The sequence below is a fragment of the Danio aesculapii genome, chromosome 2 (assembly GCF_903798145.1).
Source record: "Danio aesculapii chromosome 2, fDanAes4.1, whole genome shotgun sequence".
Lineage (NCBI taxonomy): Eukaryota > Metazoa > Chordata > Actinopteri > Cypriniformes > Danionidae > Danio > Danio aesculapii.
Window position 1 is genome coordinate 16,161,386 of NC_079436.1, and position 18,586 is coordinate 16,179,971.

The following is an 18,586-nucleotide window of genomic DNA, read 5'->3' on the forward strand; positions in this document are numbered from 1 at the left end:
TAGGATTTTTGTTGGATTAGTTCCAGATTGACTTTGGTGTTGACTAATCTAATGTATATACAAATATTTTATTAAAGCATCATAAAGAAAATGTTTTAAAAGGGAGATCTGACTGTGAGGGTGTAGCCTACTAATTTATGATAATCACTTTGAGTATGACCATAATGCTGAACGCATTGTGTGTAAGGATTTTAAATGTTAAGATAATTAATTTCTCAAATTAATAAATCATATTTTGGTGGTTTAGTTAAATCATTAATGGACTGCGAATCGTTTAACTTGAGCTGTTGTATTTTACTTAACCACAGTGTGGCGCTCTAGTACTGAGTATGACCTTTAGAAGTAAAACAGAAAGGTGAGTATTGCCGAATATTGAACATTTGTGAACATCTGTCAACTGATGAGATGTTTCATATTCACTTTATTTATACCAAAGTGAATTCAAGATTTGAGGATCTATGCTACTTTTGTTTACAGATACATGTTCTGTCGGCGGTCACTTCACATGCTGAACGCGCCTCATCTACACACAGACACACACACACACACACACACACACGCATTTACACGCACTCACACACACTCATTTGCGTAAAGGTCTCACTGCTGTCTTTCCACTGCTCGCCTTTTCTGAAATGCAGTGAGATGTGGTAAGCTCTCTTGTTAAATCCGGCGAATGAGTGATTTAATACAGGCTGTTTGTATGGACGCTTTTCTGCAGATGAGGTATAGAGGAAACAACGTGCTTTGAATACAGAGCAGACTTTCTCTAGTACCGCCCGACTCCAGTCAAAGCAATAAAACAGAGGAATTACTCCAACGGAGCGCGTTAGAGATATATTTCAATTTCGTCTTACTGCATTTCTTAGCAGTACCGACTCTGGTCTATTGAAGAAGAAGTGCGTTTACATTCTGCGGGAGAGGGACATTAAAAATCAAACACATTCAAGCAGAGCAGCCGATGAGACAGCTCGCGCTTTGAGATGCTTTAGTGATTTTACCGGACCCATGGCTTCGCTTTACCAGAGATTCACGGGGAAAATTAATACCAACAAATCTTTTCCTCATCCACCTGAAGCCAGTCATCTCCTGGGTGGACAGCTTCCTGAGGAGGAGAATAAATCTGGGAAGAGTCCTCATCACCCCTCATGCCGACCTCCGGTCCAGAACCGCAAGAAAAACGCTAGCGAGGATGAAGACGTAAGAATCACGCTTTTATTTACGTTACGCGATGTCTGTGTTTTAATGAACCTAAAACGACGCTGTTGTAAAAGTGTTTTTTTCCGAGTAAGCATATTTAAATTTTCTTCATCCTTTTTCAATCGAAATGTAAGGCTATCACATCTTGTATAAGTTGCTGTAAGCTTTAAGGATTTATTTTTAAATTAATTAATTTATTTATTTATTTTGGAGGGGGGTTGACACGTGAAACTCAAATTTGGCTGTTTAAGTGTTTTTGGCACAAGTAGATTTTTAAACTGTAATTCATTTGTTATGGTTTTCGAGGTAGTAGTTGTCTAAAATAAAACTAAACAAATTTAAACAAGCAGGATGATTGCCAGTGAAAGCATAACACTCAATCCAAAGAGTTTTTACGCTGCGTCTGCCACATGTTATTTTCACTGATTTGACCTTCGAAGGCAAGAATGACGTCACAGCAGATGACGCGTCACAAATCCTCGCCTTTAAACAATCTGTGCTATCAGGTGTTTCTACTGTAACTTTATTTTAAGAGGCTCTGATATAAATGATGTAATCCACACAACAAAAATGTATTTTACATTTTAAATGATGTGCCCTGTTGAATTATAATAATAATTATAATTTATTTTGACATATTTTGACATTTAAAATTTGAAAGTTTAATTTTTTTGTGTGTTTTAAAATCATCTATTAATATTATTATTATTATTATTATTTTTAATTTTACAGTAAAACTAATTTGTTTTAAACTGTTATTTATATGTCTATTCATTAAACGTCTTTGTGGCAAAACCAACATTGCACGCCATTGTGATATTTTTTGTCAAAATCATGATGTACATCTGTACAATGATAAGCCATACATTATGACCAGCTCCATCATAGAGTGGTCAGTGTCAAAATAGGAAAAGCTGCCGATTTATCAGAGTATGACAGGACAATTTTACGTTGGCACAGTACAATCTGTTGAAGCATGTTGAGTATTCTTTACAGCGTCTGTAGGTCCATAGTATGACAAATCACCAGCAGCTACAATAGTGGTGGCCATTGCAATGTGTCACAGCCACTGATCTATAATAGTCTTAATTTGCTTATGCAATCAAAAACCGGAAGCAATATTGATATTCTCTACTATGCTAGTGTATTAATTGAAAATATATATATTTTTATAGCATATGCTATACTAGTGTATTAAATGAAAATATATTATTTGAAAATTTTATATAGATTTATTTATTTTTTTAAGTTGGTAACACTCTATTTGGTCACTTTATTTTGATGGTCCATTTGTTGAATTTAAGTTACATTGCATCTACATGGCAAGTAATTTTATTAGATTATAAGTAGACTGTTATGGTGGGGGTTAGAGTTAGGGTTATTGTAAGTTGACATGTACTTGCAAAGTTTCTTATAGTCAGTTAAATGTCTGTTGAAGGAGCAGTATCAACAGATATTAAGATCATAAGAAACTTTGCAAGTGCATGTCAACTTACACAAGCCCTAAAGCCTGGTTTATACTTCTGCGTCAAGTGATCGGCGTGACCCACAGTGCTTGTAATGTGCATAGATGTGCGATTTTACTTCTGCGAGCTGTTTCTGTTGCTCTGCAATAACACTTTCGAAACATTAGCTGGCAGTAGGAGTTTATGTTCCTCTGTGTTGAGTTTCTTCGCTGGTGTTTAAATGCAGAAGTGGCTTAAACTTGCTCATTTTGAGGCTGGAATCGGCGGACATGCAACAGCTTTAATCATAAGGTAAACACAAAACAAGTCTCCACTCCTTTACGGAACTCAGTGGTCAAAGCAAACAGTTCATTACAGCCCTCTGTGTGTGGGCCTGTGTATCGGCCGATCTTGCCTGAATATTGGCCAGCCTCAGGCAGGCATTGGTTTCGCTATGCTGTGTGCAATGTTTTCTTGATGCTGCAAGTTAGAAACAAAGTTTGACTTTCCGGTCATAATAGTTGTAGCAACTACGCCACACCAGTTTAGTAGTTGACACCACCTACTAAAGGCACACACAGGTTTATTCCACTTTATATTAATTGCAGGCAGAAACAACATATTTGTACTTCAATTTCCATATGTACACTTTTACAAAAATTCTGATTAATAGCAAATATCCCAAAGCATGAGCTACAAAATCAATGCAGCACTCAGCAGAGTCCTTGAATGGCTCTCAAAATGGCTGCAAGGAAGGTTTGAGAGAAACTGCACTGTTTAGGGAAAATAGAGCCATTACAATAGGCCTTTTTCACACTTCCTGGTTCCATTAAGCGAAACAGCGTATCACAACATCCGGTTCCAATGCAACGGAGTATGATAGAATGGCAGAGTCGTCTCATCGCTGTTATTGCAGCATTCCCGGCTGCTCCAGCTTAAAAAAAACGACACCCTTACCTCAATTTCCTTGAAAAGACAAAGGACAGAGGAAATCATGGGTGAAATAAATTAGACGGAATGAATGTCCTTCGTTTCAAGTTACATGCCAGAGTACGCTCATGTGCAGTATGCACTTCAAAGCGGAGATCATTATGTTTTATCAAATATTGGTGGTCTTAGTTTTATTTTGATGTGAAATTATAATATAGACAAAATTCCAGTTATCTGCCTTCCACAAACAAGTGCTCCTATCAAGGTCATTAATATATAAGCATAATTTTCCCCACATTGGAATAATAGACAACTAATACAAATGCAATTTTTTTTACAACAAAATTAATTTGGTTAGTCAAATTTATAATAAAGCTGGTATAATTTTCTCACAATGAATTCCTTTCTCATTACAGTATCTCAATAACTCTGCAAGTTTTCAACTGTTATTGATTCAATTTTTTCAGAGACCCATATATTATTTAATGGTATTAATCAAGACCATCGTCTTTTGATTTTACTAAATCTTATGTTGGCAAAACTTGTTTTACAGTAAATACCAAGAGTAATAATAGAGCTTTTCAAACTCTTTTCCAAAAAGAAATCACTACTGTTCATTAAATACAATTTTATTGGATGTCTTTATTAAAGGGTGACTTGATTTGCTGAAAAAAAGTGTGGCTGTTACCACAGAAATATCAGGTTAGAAACAAAATTAAAGAAATATCCTATAAACTTCTCCACAGATTTTATCCAACAAAACATTATTTACAAAAATGTAAAGGTGGAATTGATGGAAATTGTATTTTTGTAATGAATACTTAAAAAAATTGTGACCTCTATAATGTATTTATTTAATTATTACATATGTAGATTTTGTATATTTGTATTTTATTTATAATTACCCACCTGGCATGTTTTTTTTTTTGTGTTGTAAAATGTTATTTGCTGTTCTTTAAATAAATAATAAAAACATTCAAAGCCAACGAACAAAATGAACTGGAACATAATCTAACTTTAACCTGAAGATTGAGAAACACACCCTATATGCTACAGATGGACTGTTTTGAAGATATTTGCTTTAAAATTAAAAAATTTAGTAATTAGTGGAAAACTGAAGTGCTTTAATAGAATCGTATTCAAACACTGAACACAACAACAAATATCTTTATTTTTTCCAGCGAGTTTCCAGATTTGAGTAAACCTTACGAGCATTAAGCAACCTGTCATTATGGGGCTCCTTGTTCTTTCGCATTGACTGATAGCAACTCGCCCGTATCTGACCCTGAATACAAAGGAAGGAGGGGGTTAGCACAGCTTACGGACAACTACTAACATAAAACTAATCCTGCTGGATGTTAAATAGTTATTTTTGCTAACGAATGGCTTGAGTTAGCAGATCTTATGCTGTTGGCTGCGCACCTTACTGTAATCTAACGTTGCAAACGATTTTTTTGCACAAATTCCTTTTAAATGCTGATTTATTTAGGCTACGTCAGTTTTACACATTAACCAAGCGAACGACGTGTTCTTGTCCAAATTACAGCAAAGTTGACAGTGAAAATGTCATCCAATGTCCTGAGGCTGTCATGTTTCTGCGACTGTTAGCAAAACAGGAAAAAGCGAAACATTGCTTCGGAGGGCGCTTCCTGTATTCAATTCCGCTGTGAAAAAGGTCTATTAGAAGGACAAGAAAGAGAATGCTGCATTACAAAAAATATTAGTGTCTATAGATCACCCAGACAGTTACTTAAAAGCCACAACACACACCTAAACATCAGTCAGAGTAACTCGTCTTTCCATTAGCACAAAATCATGGGGCAACAGAGAACTAATCAACCCAGGTTCATTCTGAAAACGTAGCACTTGTACTTAGCTTGTTGCAAGCTCTCCATACAGTTTCACTCATGCAGCATAAACAACTGAGCCCAATAACCACTGTTGGTTCAACACTGGTTGTTAGTGTTTTGTTCAAAAACAAAAATTAGCAGCAAATACAGTAGCTAGCACACTTAGCTGCAGACACCGCCAACCAGTCACCAACACAAAAGGTAGTTATACAATCAAAAAGGAGATTCAGTTGATATTATAGTGCCATATACCCTAGGAAACATATTGTTACCTCTATAAATAAAAGTATTTTATACCTACAACATATGTAGGCTTTTATCTTAAATTATAATATCTTTATCTACCTCATGATGTTGTCTTTGGAAGTAGACTTTGCATATTTAAAACTGGTTTATTTCAATCTTGCAGACCGCGATGCTTAGCATGATATACCATTATGTCTGTAGGGAATAACATGCTCAGCTAATGGACAATGTATTCACTTTTCATCACTGAAACTGTCTAGTCAAATTGCTTTGCAGGGTCAAGGCCTACTAGAGCTAACTGCAGAAGGTTATGGCTCTTAAAGGTACTTATTATAAAAATAATACAGATCATTGGCTATATCACAAACACTTAGCAAACACTGTAGAAATATCTGTTAATTTACAGTTGTTTGACTGTACAGTATGTTCGTCCAGAAATATACAAACTGTCCTTAGCTAATATTGTCTGTGTATTAGGTCATGTAAATAAGTAATTTTATTATAAAATTTTATAAAATAAAATTTTAGCTAAATGTTTTTTTTTCTCTTCCTTGCCTCGCTCATGACAACTGGCTCTTTTGACAACTAGCTCTTTTAACAAGCTTTAAATCCCACTATTTGGATCCAGAACTGTGGATACTCTGAAGTCACACTCCATCCAGTGACAGTCTGTCATCATAAGTGGACTGCGCTGAATAATTAATGAATAAGGCAATAACAATGAACAGACCAGATATGTCCTATAATTCTGATCTAAAACACATAGGAACAATGCACATATCTTTGTTGTTATCAGAAAAAAGCTGGGGTATTCAATACAATAACATGCACCAATATTTGTGAAAACTTGTGGTGTAAAATTAGATGTCTAGTATCATCAGTTTACTGCTGTTTATCTAATTTACCATAAAGACTAACACCTGCATTTTACAATTGTAAGTTTACTTCACTTAAATTGTCTTAACTAGTTTAACTTGACAGGACTTAACAGTACAATTGCAATGGACGTAGTCTAAGCTTAGTTAACTTTGGGTGCTTTCACATCTGTGGTTAGGATCATTTGCTCTGGACCAAGGGCAACAAAAATACATTGTTGCATTTTTCTGCCATTTTTGGGTCCTTTTCATGCCACACTTATTGCTTTGGTCCGAACCAGTTGAAAAGAACAAAAATGCAGTCATGTGACAAAATCCACATCCCCCATTGGCCAGATGTTATTGAACGTATTTTCTAAACTGCTTTTCGATTAGTCAGAATTAATGTGCGGGAAAATGCCAATAAAACTCCTGAGAGTAAATAAACCGGCAGGCATAAAATGATGCTTTTTATGGGACGACTTCGTTGGCTGATTGTATCCCTGGTCATAGTATACTTTATAGTTTGTATACATCACTTTAGACAAACTATACATTTCGAGAATGAAGCACAGCTGCGGTTGGAAAACTGTTTTAACGTCTCTCACACTATGGCCAATTTTGTTTATTCAATGCACTTATACCGCATGTCTTTGTCGCATAAAAGTCTTCTTGCTGTGAGGTGACAGTGCTAACCATTGAGCCACCTTGCCATGTTACTTACCTTCAATTAATCAGGATGACTAATGTTCCACTAATAGACCATGGTTCATTCAGTACTAAAAATGTTTTTATGGAGTCTGCAAATACAAATTTCACCAAAGAAGCAGGTTTCTTCAAAGAACCTCAGATAAACACACACCTCAACATTACAATGAGAAAATGGCGCTCAGTGTTACTAATGTTTCAAGCTCAAACTGTACCCTCCAAATTGTTGTTTTGAACTGCATAACATAATTACCCTCCAGCATGCAAAAGTAATTCTGATATTGATTCTGGGTTTAGAAAAGTTTTGATTCTGCATTTTTGGCAGAAGCCCTTTCAGAAACAATCTTTCTTTTCATGCATACAAGGCTTTCAGAAAGAAGTTCAGGTTGATGCAGAGTTTGTCTCTCTGTCAGCATTAGATACATGCTTCATGTGCAAATGACGTATCTGTTTGCTTAAAGAGGCTGCACAGAAATTCTAATTTAAATTTGTTGACAGACAGTTTGAGATACCTGTCGTAATTGAGTTATGTGTCAGTCTGACAATATTTAATTGGATGAACATTTTTTAGTTTTATGCCTTATCGAGAATATAAAAATACATATAAATACATTTAGATCATTTACTTTAATCATTACTATTGGAATGTGAAGAGACTTTCAACCAGCACAACAAAAATGTTTCTGAAGAATCAAATTCTAAACTTGCAGAAAGACATTCATCGTCTGACGTCATCCAAAAGTAAACAAATATAAATTGAAGTAAAAATATTACAATAAAAATAAATTAACAAATAAATAAAGTAAATTTATTTAGTTAAATGTAACCAAGGTTACCAGAAAAAAAGAAATATATATATATAGGTGAATATAAAGAGATAATAATAGGGAAAGTATTAAAAACTAATGAAAAGGACTTTATTTGTAGTGTAAAATGTACATTTTTGATTAATATGTGTCCTTAGTTGATTATTAATGCAGCCAATCATTAGGCGTTTTAAATTTTAAGAAGGGCCAATAAGGATACAGATTGCGGCACCACGGATTAGTTGTTTCCGGGTTTTACACGAGGTGTTTCAGTGACGTTTAGCAGCGCGATCTCTCGCATGGATTTGTGACGGAGCGCGGTAATAAAGTGACGTTTAGCAGCGCGATCTCTCGCATGGATTTGTGACGGAGCGCGGTAATAAAGTGAAGTTTGGCAGCGCGATCTCTCGCGTGGATTTGTGATCGAGCACGGTGTTGTGATCTCCGTGGAACCAATATATGATCTTTTAGACTATTGCTATCGATGGGTTTATGAGACTGAGAAGGATATGAAGTGAGAGATTATCTGTGCCTTTCTAGAACCTTCTGTGAGTCAGAAAAAAAAAAAAGAAAAGATCTCCTTGGTGAGTAAATTTGCTTATTAAAGTTGCAAATTGAATCCTTATTTGTGTTTTAGGAAGAAAAATAAAAGTAATTAAATATATAAGTGTAATTTGTGCATAAAATATGTATGTAATGACGTAATTTAGTAAATGGAGAAAAAAAAATAACAGCCAAAGACATTGTGTAAGTAAGAAAATGTATTTTTTTTCCTGGATTCCTTTGAAATATTCAAGTTATGTGAGTTCTTTATAAAATGTTTAAGGTGCTGTATTTACAACATGGAATTAATGAGTTTAATGTGTTAACTATATTGTATTGTGTTACAATGAAGATATTAATGATTGTTTGTGACCTTGTCTGTCCAAGGTCAGGTTTTTTTTTTTTTGTTGTTATGATTTGTTACATGTTGGTGACGTCTGTTGGATGCAATATCTGGATCTGTTCTGGCCTTCCATAAATTCTGAGGAGGGTTTGGACTGGCGAGCCTCCCCCCATGAGTCTGTTCTAGGATTTTTCTGTGGAAAAAGATTGGTTTGTGAGCTTTGAATCGGGTAGGAAGTCAAGTGACATTTCTCATTTCTCTATTTCCCTTTTTTTTTTTTTTTTTTTTTTTGGATGGACAATATCTTTTTTTTTTCTCTTCACCTCAACGATTTAAGAGACATTTAACTCACTTCATGGACATTCTATTGAACTGGGGTTTTTTTTTTTCTTAACAAAGAAAAAAAAGAACTATATTCTGCATTGTTGATTTATTCCTCATATACAAGTGACTGTGAGACTCATTTAGAATTTTTTTATTTTATTTTCATTCTTTGGAAATCTATTCTGTGAAGCAAAAACAAATCTGAAAAAATAACTTTAAGAGTTATATGATAGAGTTTTGTTTAAAAAGTTGAAGATTGTGTGGTGTGAAGGAGCTTAGGTTGTTGAAAAGCAAGGGTTTTATACCTTAAGAACACAACAATTGAGATTCAATACCCAAACTTTTAATTTCAATTTCTTTATATACATTTTTCATTTTATTTTTATTTTATTGATTAAATGCAATTTATTGTGCTTTGAAAAAAAATACAAGTTTCATGTTACACTAATCCTCAGAGTCTGTCTGTTCACTGTTGTTGTGGCATCTTTCTCAGTAGTCGAGTCTATTCTTCTGAGACGCTGGTCCATAATACTAAATCTGAATTGTAGGTTTTATTAAAAGGATAGAAATAATAATTTGCATCGAGTGAGCGCTACAAAACTTGGCGAGCCAGCCAGGAGATTGATTGCCTGACAACAACAGTGACTTTCCAGTGAAAATCAAATCAAAGAAAACTTTTACTGTAAAATAAGATATACGAGTACCAATATAATGGATATAGTTGAGAAAGAAAAAGTGAACGTTTCAAACGCTGTCATAGTTAGTGGCATAACGTTGAGCGAGTCTGACCAAAACGTAGAAGCATTTCTCATGCGATATGGCAGTTTTAGTCGTAGTCTTATTATTGATGACCCAACATCTGAATTTCATCAGCAGGCTATAATAGAATTTTCTCAAAGCTCTGCAATGACTAATCTGCAGGCTTTGTTGCCTTTAAATGTTGTTAGTACTTCAAACGCTGATGACATTTTCACTGTGCGTGCTCTTAGCAGTGTATACTCACCTGTAGCTAAAGATGATGCTACTCAGAGCTATTTGGATGAGCTGAAAGCAATTGCCAATGCTGCTGGTGCATCCCTTCAAGACGTTCTTCAAGAGGAGTTGAGAAAGATTCAGTTAATTGAGAAAGATGCTGAACAGCTTCCTAAATTTAATGAGGGACAAGAACGGCCTGCTGCTGATTCCCAAAGTAAGGAACTCCGTACTGTCAGTTCGTTTAATGATGATGGGTCATCTGCCACATCACTCATAATGGAAGAAGGTAGAGATAAAACTACTTCACCATATGTATCTTCATTGCTTTGTGTTGAACCTAAAAGAACCCAAAACCTGTCCAAGGAGAATGAGATGATCACTTCACCTGAAGGTGATAGAACTAACCATGCTTCATCCACAGGGATATCACATCCTGTTCTAACCATGGACATGATTGATCCTCCTAGTGTGCAGAGAGTTGTGGTTGAGCATGTTGTGAGAACAAGTGATGTCACAGCTCCACATCCTTCCTTACGTCTCAGATCTTTCTCAGGTAAAATTCCACGTCCACCAAACGAGCCAGACTTTGAAACATGGCGTGCAAGTGTGGGGTTTCTTCTGGACGATCCATCTATTTCAGACTTATCCCGTACAAGAAGAATTCTAGACAGCTTGCTTCCACCTGCTGCTGACTTAATCAAACATGTTAGTCCACAGTCATCACCCTCTGTTTATTTAGAGTTGCTAGAGTCTGTGTATGGTTCTGTGGAGGATGGGGATGAGTTACTTGCAAAGTTCATGACTATGTTGCAAAATCAGGGAGAAAAACCATCCAGCTATCTACATCGTCTACAAGTGATGTTGAGTGCAGCTGTGAGGAGAGGTGGTATTGCAGCAAGTGAACGTGATCGCTATTTGTTAAAACAATTCTGCCGTGGCTGCTGGGATAATGGCTTAATTGCCAATCTCCAATTAGAAAGAAGAAAGATTAGCCCACCATCCTTTGCAGAATTAGTTGTATCTGTGAGGACAGAGGAAGACAGACAATCCTCAAAGGAAGATCGGATGAGGAGTCATTTTGGAGTGACTAAGCAAGTTTTAGCCTCTTCTAAGTCACGAGCTGCCACTAATAAATTAATTGTTCACTCACCTGATGCAACTGTTGGAGCAGCCACTGAAACTGACTTCATGAAGAAACAAATATCAGAAATTCATGCTCAACTTGCTTCCATGCAATTAATGACTCACCAAAAGTGCCAGCCCACTTCTTCCGATGCTGTGGATGTGATTTCACTAAAAAAGGAACTCTCTGAACTGCGAGCCCAGATTCAAACTGCGGGAGCAGGTGCCCAAAAGAACCTCAACAGGAGCTCAGAGGCTGAAGAAGTTGCTAACCTGACCAGACAGGTTGCAGAGTTAAAATCACAATTAATGGTCTCAGAATCAAAGAAACAGCCAGGAAGAATGTCTGAGTTCAGAAGTCCTTCGGTAATGTCACAATCCAGGCAGGCAAGGCGAGAAGAAAGTACATCAGCCAACGGTGGTGGATTGACATCTCCTCGCCCTCGTCCAGCCTATTGCTTTTCCTGCGGAGAGGATGGGCACATTGCTGTGAATTGTGAAAACGAACCAAATCCCTCCAATGTAGAAGCCAAACGACGTCAGCTGAGAGAGAAACAGGCTCAGTGGGATCTGAAAAACAAAGTTGGAACATCACGGTTAAACTACCAACAGTCTCTGTAGCAGGGCTTACAGAAACTGGAATAGGACCCGCATGCCCTAACAAATCTAATAGTGTGTTCAACAAGTGTTGTGATGCAAAGATGCAGAAGAAAATACCCAGAGGATTGGTGGGGATGAAATGTACTGCTCAGGTAATGGTTGATGGAACCCCAGTGAATTGCTTGCTGGATACGGGTTCTCAAGTAACCACCATTCCACTTTCCTTTTATCAAACTCATCTTGCAAATCACCCTATGAAGTCGCTGAAGTCTTTACTGGAGGTAGAGGGAGCGAATGGGCAGTCGGTTCCTTACTTGGGTTATGTAGAACTCACTTTAACATTTCCTAAGGAGTTTTTGGGAGTGAAAGCAGAAATTGCCACATTAGCCCTAGTAGTTCCTGATTTGATGCATGTGCCCCAAGTACTCATAGGAACCAACTCTCTTGATGCTCTTTATGCCAACAATGCTCAGGAAAATCTAGAGAACCTTAGTCCTGCTTTTAATGGATATCGAGCATTACTCAAAATCCTGAGTGTTAGACATAGGGAAATGAATACTAAAGTTATGGGATGTGTGACGCTGAAGGGAACTGCTCCTGAAGTTGTGCCAGCAGGTAGTGTAGCTGTTCTTGATGGAGCTGTTCATCTAGGCTGTTGTCCTTCAGAAAGTTTGACAACTTTGGAACAACCAGCAATGTCATCCATGCCAGGTGGATTATTAGTAGCCAGTGGCCTATACACCTTGCCTTCTAAACGCTCTTTTAGTTTACCTGTACTAGTGAGGAATAATACTCAGAATGACATAGCTGTCTCCCCAAAAGCTGTGATAGCTGAAATGCACTCTGTTCAGCATGCAGTGCAGACTAAGCCAATCCATGACACTTCTCGGACACAAATTAATTCTGCCAGCACACAGATTAATTTTGATTTTGGCAATTCCCCTTTACCAGCAGAGTGGAGAAGCCGAATCATAGCTTTGTTAAACACGATGCCTGAGGTGTTTGCTTTACATGACATGGACTATGGGCATACTGATAAGGTAAAGCATCGCATTAAACTCAATGACGAAGCCCCCTTTAAGCATCGCCCTAGGCCCATTCATCCACAAGACGTCGATGCTGTTCGCAAACACTTGCAAGATCTTTTGGCTGCTGGAATTATTCGCGAATCTGAGTCTCCATTTGCCTCCCCTATAGTGGTGGTGAGGAAAAAGGATAGTTCAGTACGCCTGTGTATTGATTTTAGGAAACTTAATTGCCAAACCATAAAGGACGCTTATGCTCTTCCAAATCTGGAGGAGGTGTTTTCCGTTTTAACTGGCTCAAAATGGTTCTCTGTTTTAGATTTGAAGTCAGGATACTATCAAATTGAGATGGAGGAAGCAGATAAACACAAGACAGCCTTCGTGTGCCCTCAAGGATTCTGGGAGTTTAATAGGATGCCGCAAGGGATCACAAATGCTCCCAGTACTTTTCAGAGGCTCATGGAGCGCTGTATGGGTGACCTAAACCGCAAAGAGGTGCTGGTTTTTATAGACGACCTCATAGTTTTTTCGGAAACCCTTGAAGAGCACGAACACCGACTTTTGCAAGTCCTTACACGCTTGAAGGAATATGGCTTGAAACTTTCGCCTGAAAAATGTAAATTTTTTCAGACTTCAGTGCGATATTTGGGACATATTGTTTCTGAGCATGGTGTGGAAACGGACCCAGACAAAATTGAGGCCATTAAAACCTGGCCAAGGCCACAAACTCTGAAAGAGCTGAAATCATTCCTGGGATTTGCTGGGTATTATAGAAGATTCGTTCAGGACTTTTCTAAAATAGTCAAGCCCCTCAACAATCTCACAGCGGGATACCCCCCAGTTCGAAAAAAAAAGAAACCCAAGGACACAAACCAGCAATACCTCAATCCAAAAGAAAAGTTAGGAGACAGATGGGATGCTTCTTGTCAGCAGGCATTTAAGGAAATTGTGGAGAAATTGACAACTGCTCCAGTTCTGGGATACGCTAACTCCAGATTGCCCTATGTACTACATACAGATGCCAGCACTGTTGGGTTAGGTGCTGCCCTGTACCAAGAACAGGACGGGCAGTTGAGAGTCCTTGCTTATGCCAGTCGGGGATTAACTAGGAGTGAAGCTAGATACCCGGCTCATAAACTTGAGTTTTTGGCCCTCAAGTGGGCAGTTACTACAAAATTTAGTGACTATTTGTATGGGTCTGAGTTTATAGTTATCACTGACAGTAATCCCTTAACTTATATCCTGACTTCAGCCAAATTGGACTCAGCCAGTTATAGATGGCTCTCAGCGTTGTCAGCATATAATTTCAAGATTCAGTACAGAGCAGGATCCCAAAACCAGGATGCTGATGGGTTGTCCAGGCGCCCAAACGGTCAGCTAATACAAGATCTGGAGTCCCAAAAAGAACAAGAGCGAATTAAACAATTCACCTTGAATCACCTAGATGAGGGAGACGAGCAATTGTCTTTTATCTTTCCAGAAGCAGTAAAGGCAGTGTGTGAGAAACATCAGGTTAGCCAGCTGCAAGATGGGTCATGTCCTGTTTGGATGACGTTGGCAGAATCATTAACTATGAATGTGAGCGCATTACCTCATGAATTCCAAGAAGAATGTGATCATGGCCTACCTGTACTCCCTCATCTCTCTAGAGAAGATCTGGCAAATCGTCAACGAGCAGATCCAGAGTTGAAAGAAGTCATGGGATACCTTGAGTATGGTGAGAAACCTCTTAATAGAAAGACCTTATCGCCTACCATGTCTATGTGGCTGAGACAGTGGGATAAACTTGAAGTGAAGAATGGATTGTTATACAGGAAGAGATTGGATCGAGGTAGGGCGATAAGTCAACTTGTATTACCTAAGGAACTTCGAGGGATGGTACTCACCAGTCTACATGATGACATGGGTCATCTAGGCTTGGAGCGAACACTTGACCTGCTCCGTTTCAGGTTTTATTGGCCGAAGATGGCTACTGATGCTGAGACAAAAATTAAAGCCTGTGAGCGTTGCATTCGTAGAAAATCCCCACCTCAGAAAGCAGCTCCCTTAGTGAACATTCAAACCAGCAGGCCATTGGAACTGGTCTGTATGGATTTCCTATCAGTGGAGCCGGACAATAGCAACACAAGTGACATATTGGTTATAACAGACCATTTTACAAAGTATGCTATTGCTGTACCTACCAAAGATCAAAAGGCTCGAACTGTGGCCAGATGTCTCTGGGAGAATTTCTTCTTGCACTATGGCTTCCCAGAAAAGCTGCACAGTGATCAGGGCCCAGACTTTGAATCACGAACGATTCGGGAACTGTGCAAAGTAGCGGGTATTCGAAAGGTGAGAACAACCCCCTATCATCCAAGAGGGAACCCAGTGGAGCGGTTTAACAGGACCTTACTACAAATGCTGGGAACCCTGGAGAACCAAAAGAAAGCCCACTGGAAGGAGTTTGTTAAACCGCTTGTGCATGCCTACAATTGCACCAAAAATGATGTGACCGGGTACTCTCCTTACGAGATGATGTTTGGCCGACAGCCTCGATTACCTGTAGATCTTGCTTTTGGACTTCCAGTCAGTGACTCTTCTTCTTCTCACTCCCAGTATGTAAAATCTCTAAAGGATCGATTAGAGGAAAGCTACCAGCTTGCTACTCGCAATGCTTTGAAAGTGTCTGAAAGAAATAAGAAGAGGTTTAATAGGAATGTTGTTGCCTCTGTTCTGGATGTAGGTGATCGAGTGCTTGTTAGGAATGTCCGACTAAGAGGAAAACACAAAATAGCGGACAGGTGGGAACCTAATGTCTATGTTGTGTTGAGGAAAAGCAGCGGCATTCCTGTGTATACGGTTTGCCCAGAGGGAAAGGAAGGTCCGGTGCGTACCTTGCATCGCGATTTGCTTTTGCCCTGCGGGTTCCTACCCAACACTGAGCTTGAAGGATCTATCAAGAAGAAAGAAACTCAAAAACCTAGGACTAGGGCTCAATCCAGAATTGAAGATGCTGCGGACACACAGACTCTGCATACTTATTCTGATTCAGAGAGTGAATCTGTCAATTTTGATGTACCTGGAGAGTCATTGGATTTCACTACTAGGGTCATTCTTGAAGAGAGGCCAACACACCATTCAGAGAGTTTATCAGTTGCAAGGAACTTACCTGAAGTTTCGTCTAAGAGTCCATCCTCTGGCCTGGATCAGTTAAGGGAAGTTGCACCTGCAAAAAGAAATGACAGTAGTTATAGGGAAGAGAGAAATTCACCTGAAATGTGTTCTGCTGAACCAGATACTTCTGGAGTTGAAAACGAAACTGATGGAGAAGATGAATTAGTGGAGGGAATCATAGAAAAAGAGTGTAATGGCTCCAGTGAGAGAGAGAGTGAGTCATTTGAAGTAGTGAATGAAGTTGTACCTGATGCACCTATAGAAATCACAACTTCTCTTCAGTCACATCCCATCAGGCATCTTCCAGTTGTTCAAACATCGGCAGATGATGTAAGAGATACAGAGCCAAGACGTTCAAAACGGGAGAGTAGAGCACCAGACAAGCTGCAATATGCACTGTTAGGAAATCCATTGATTTCAGTCATCCAATCTTTATTACAAGGACTGAGCACTGCACTTACTGAATCAGTAGAGAATTATGATGAATACCACCACAATGAATCCAGTGTAGTTTCACCTGTGTAATTTAGTCACTTCCAAGCACAGGGACGTGCTTAGGTTCAGGAGGGGGAAGTGTAACCAAGGTTACCAGAAAAAAAGAAATATATATATATAGGTGAATATAAAGAGATAATAATAGGGAAAGTATTAAAAACTAATGAAAAGGACTTTATTTGTAGTGTAAAATGTACATTTTTGATTAATATGTGTCCTTAGTTGATTATTAATGCAGCCAATCATTAGGCGTTTTAAATTTTAAGAAGGGCCAATAAGGATACAGATTGCGGCACCACGGATTAGTTGTTTCCGGGTTTTACACGAGGTGTTTCAGTGACGTTTAGCAGCGCGATCTCTCGCATGGATTTGTGACGGAGCGCGGTAATAAAGTGAAGTTTGGCAGCGCGATCTCTCGCGTGGATTTGTGATCGAGCACGGTGTTGTGATCTCCGTGGAACCAATATATGATCTTTTAGACTATTGCTATCGATGGGTTTATGAGACTGAGAAGGATATGAAGTGAGAGATTATCTGTGCCTTTCTAGAACCTTCTGTGAGTCAGAAAAAAAAAAAAAGAAAAGATCTCCTTGGTGAGTAAATTTGCTTATTAAAGTTGCAAATTGAATCCTTATTTGTGTTTTAGGAAGAAAAATAAAAGTAATTAAATATATAAGTGTAATTTGTGCATAAAATATGTATGTAATGACGTAATTTAGTAAATGGAGAAAAAAAAATAACAGCCAAAGACATTGTGTAAGTAAGAAAATGTATTTTTTTTCCTGGATTCCTTTGAAATATTCAAGTTATGTGAGTTCTTTATAAAATGTTTAAGGTGCTGTATTTACAACATGGAATTAATGAGTTTAATGTGTTAACTATATTGTATTGTGTTACAATGAAGATATTAATGATTGTTTGTGACCTTGTCTGTCCAAGGTCAGGTTTTTTTTTTTTTGTTGTTATGATTTGTTACATGTTGGTGACGTCTGTTGGATGCAATATCTGGATCTGTTCTGGCCTTCCATAAATTCTGAGGAGGGTTTGGACTGGCGAGCCTCCCCCCATGAGTCTGTTCTAGGATTTTTCTGTGGAAAAAGATTGGTTTGTGAGCTTTGAATCGGGTAGGAAGTCAAGTGACATTTCTCATTTCTCTATTTCCCTTTTTTTTTTTTTTTTTTTTTTGGATGGACAATATCTTTTTTTTTTCTCTTCACCTCAACGATTTAAGAGACATTTAACTCACTTCATGGACATTCTATTGAACTGGGGTTTTTTTTTTTCTTAACAAAGAAAAAAAAAGAACTATATTCTGCATTGTTGATTTATTCCTCATATACAAGTGACTGTGAGACTCATTTAGAATTTTTTTATTTTATTTTCATTCTTTGGAAATCTATTCTGTGAAGCAAAAACAAATCTGAAAAAATAACTTTAAGAGTTATATGATAGAGTTTTGTTTAAAAAGTTGAAGATTGTGTGGTGTGAAGGAGCTTAGGTTGTTGAAAAGCAAGGGTTTTATACCTTAAGAACACAACAATTGAGATTCAATACCCAAACTTTTAATTTCAATTTCTTTATATACATTTTTCATTTTATTTTTATTTTATTGATTAAATGCAATTTATTGTGCTTTGAAAAAAAATACAAGTTTCATGTTACACTAATCCTCAGAGTCTGTCTGTTCACTGTTGTTGTGGCATCTTTCTCAGTAGTCGAGTCTATTCTTCTGAGACGCTGGTCCATAATACTAAATCTGAATTGTAGGTTTTATTAAAAGGATAGAAATAATAATTTGCATCGAGTGAGCGCTACATAAACATTTATTTGTTTTATTCATTGCACATATTTGTACTATTTAAAGCTCAGATGTTTGAAGTAGTTAACTAATATATAGTTAGAGTTCAGCTGACTGTTTTTTTAAAGTCTAATAATTTCAGCCAAGTAAAACTTTGATATATAAG

General features: G+C 37.6%; 1 protein-coding gene across 1 annotated transcript in view; it reads left to right on the plus strand.

Moving 5' to 3' along the window:
• Nucleotides 1-572: 572 nt before the first annotated feature.
• The window catches only part of dpp6b (dipeptidyl-peptidase 6b), a 239,238-nt gene continuing 221,224 nt past the window's right edge, over nucleotides 573-18,586 (plus strand). The window contains exon 1 of the mRNA XM_056473708.1: nucleotides 573-1,200. Coding sequence (XP_056329683.1) covers nucleotides 1,009-1,200 — 192 coding nt within the window. The 5' untranslated portion in view covers nucleotides 573-1,008. The remainder of the gene's footprint in view (nucleotides 1,201-18,586) is intronic.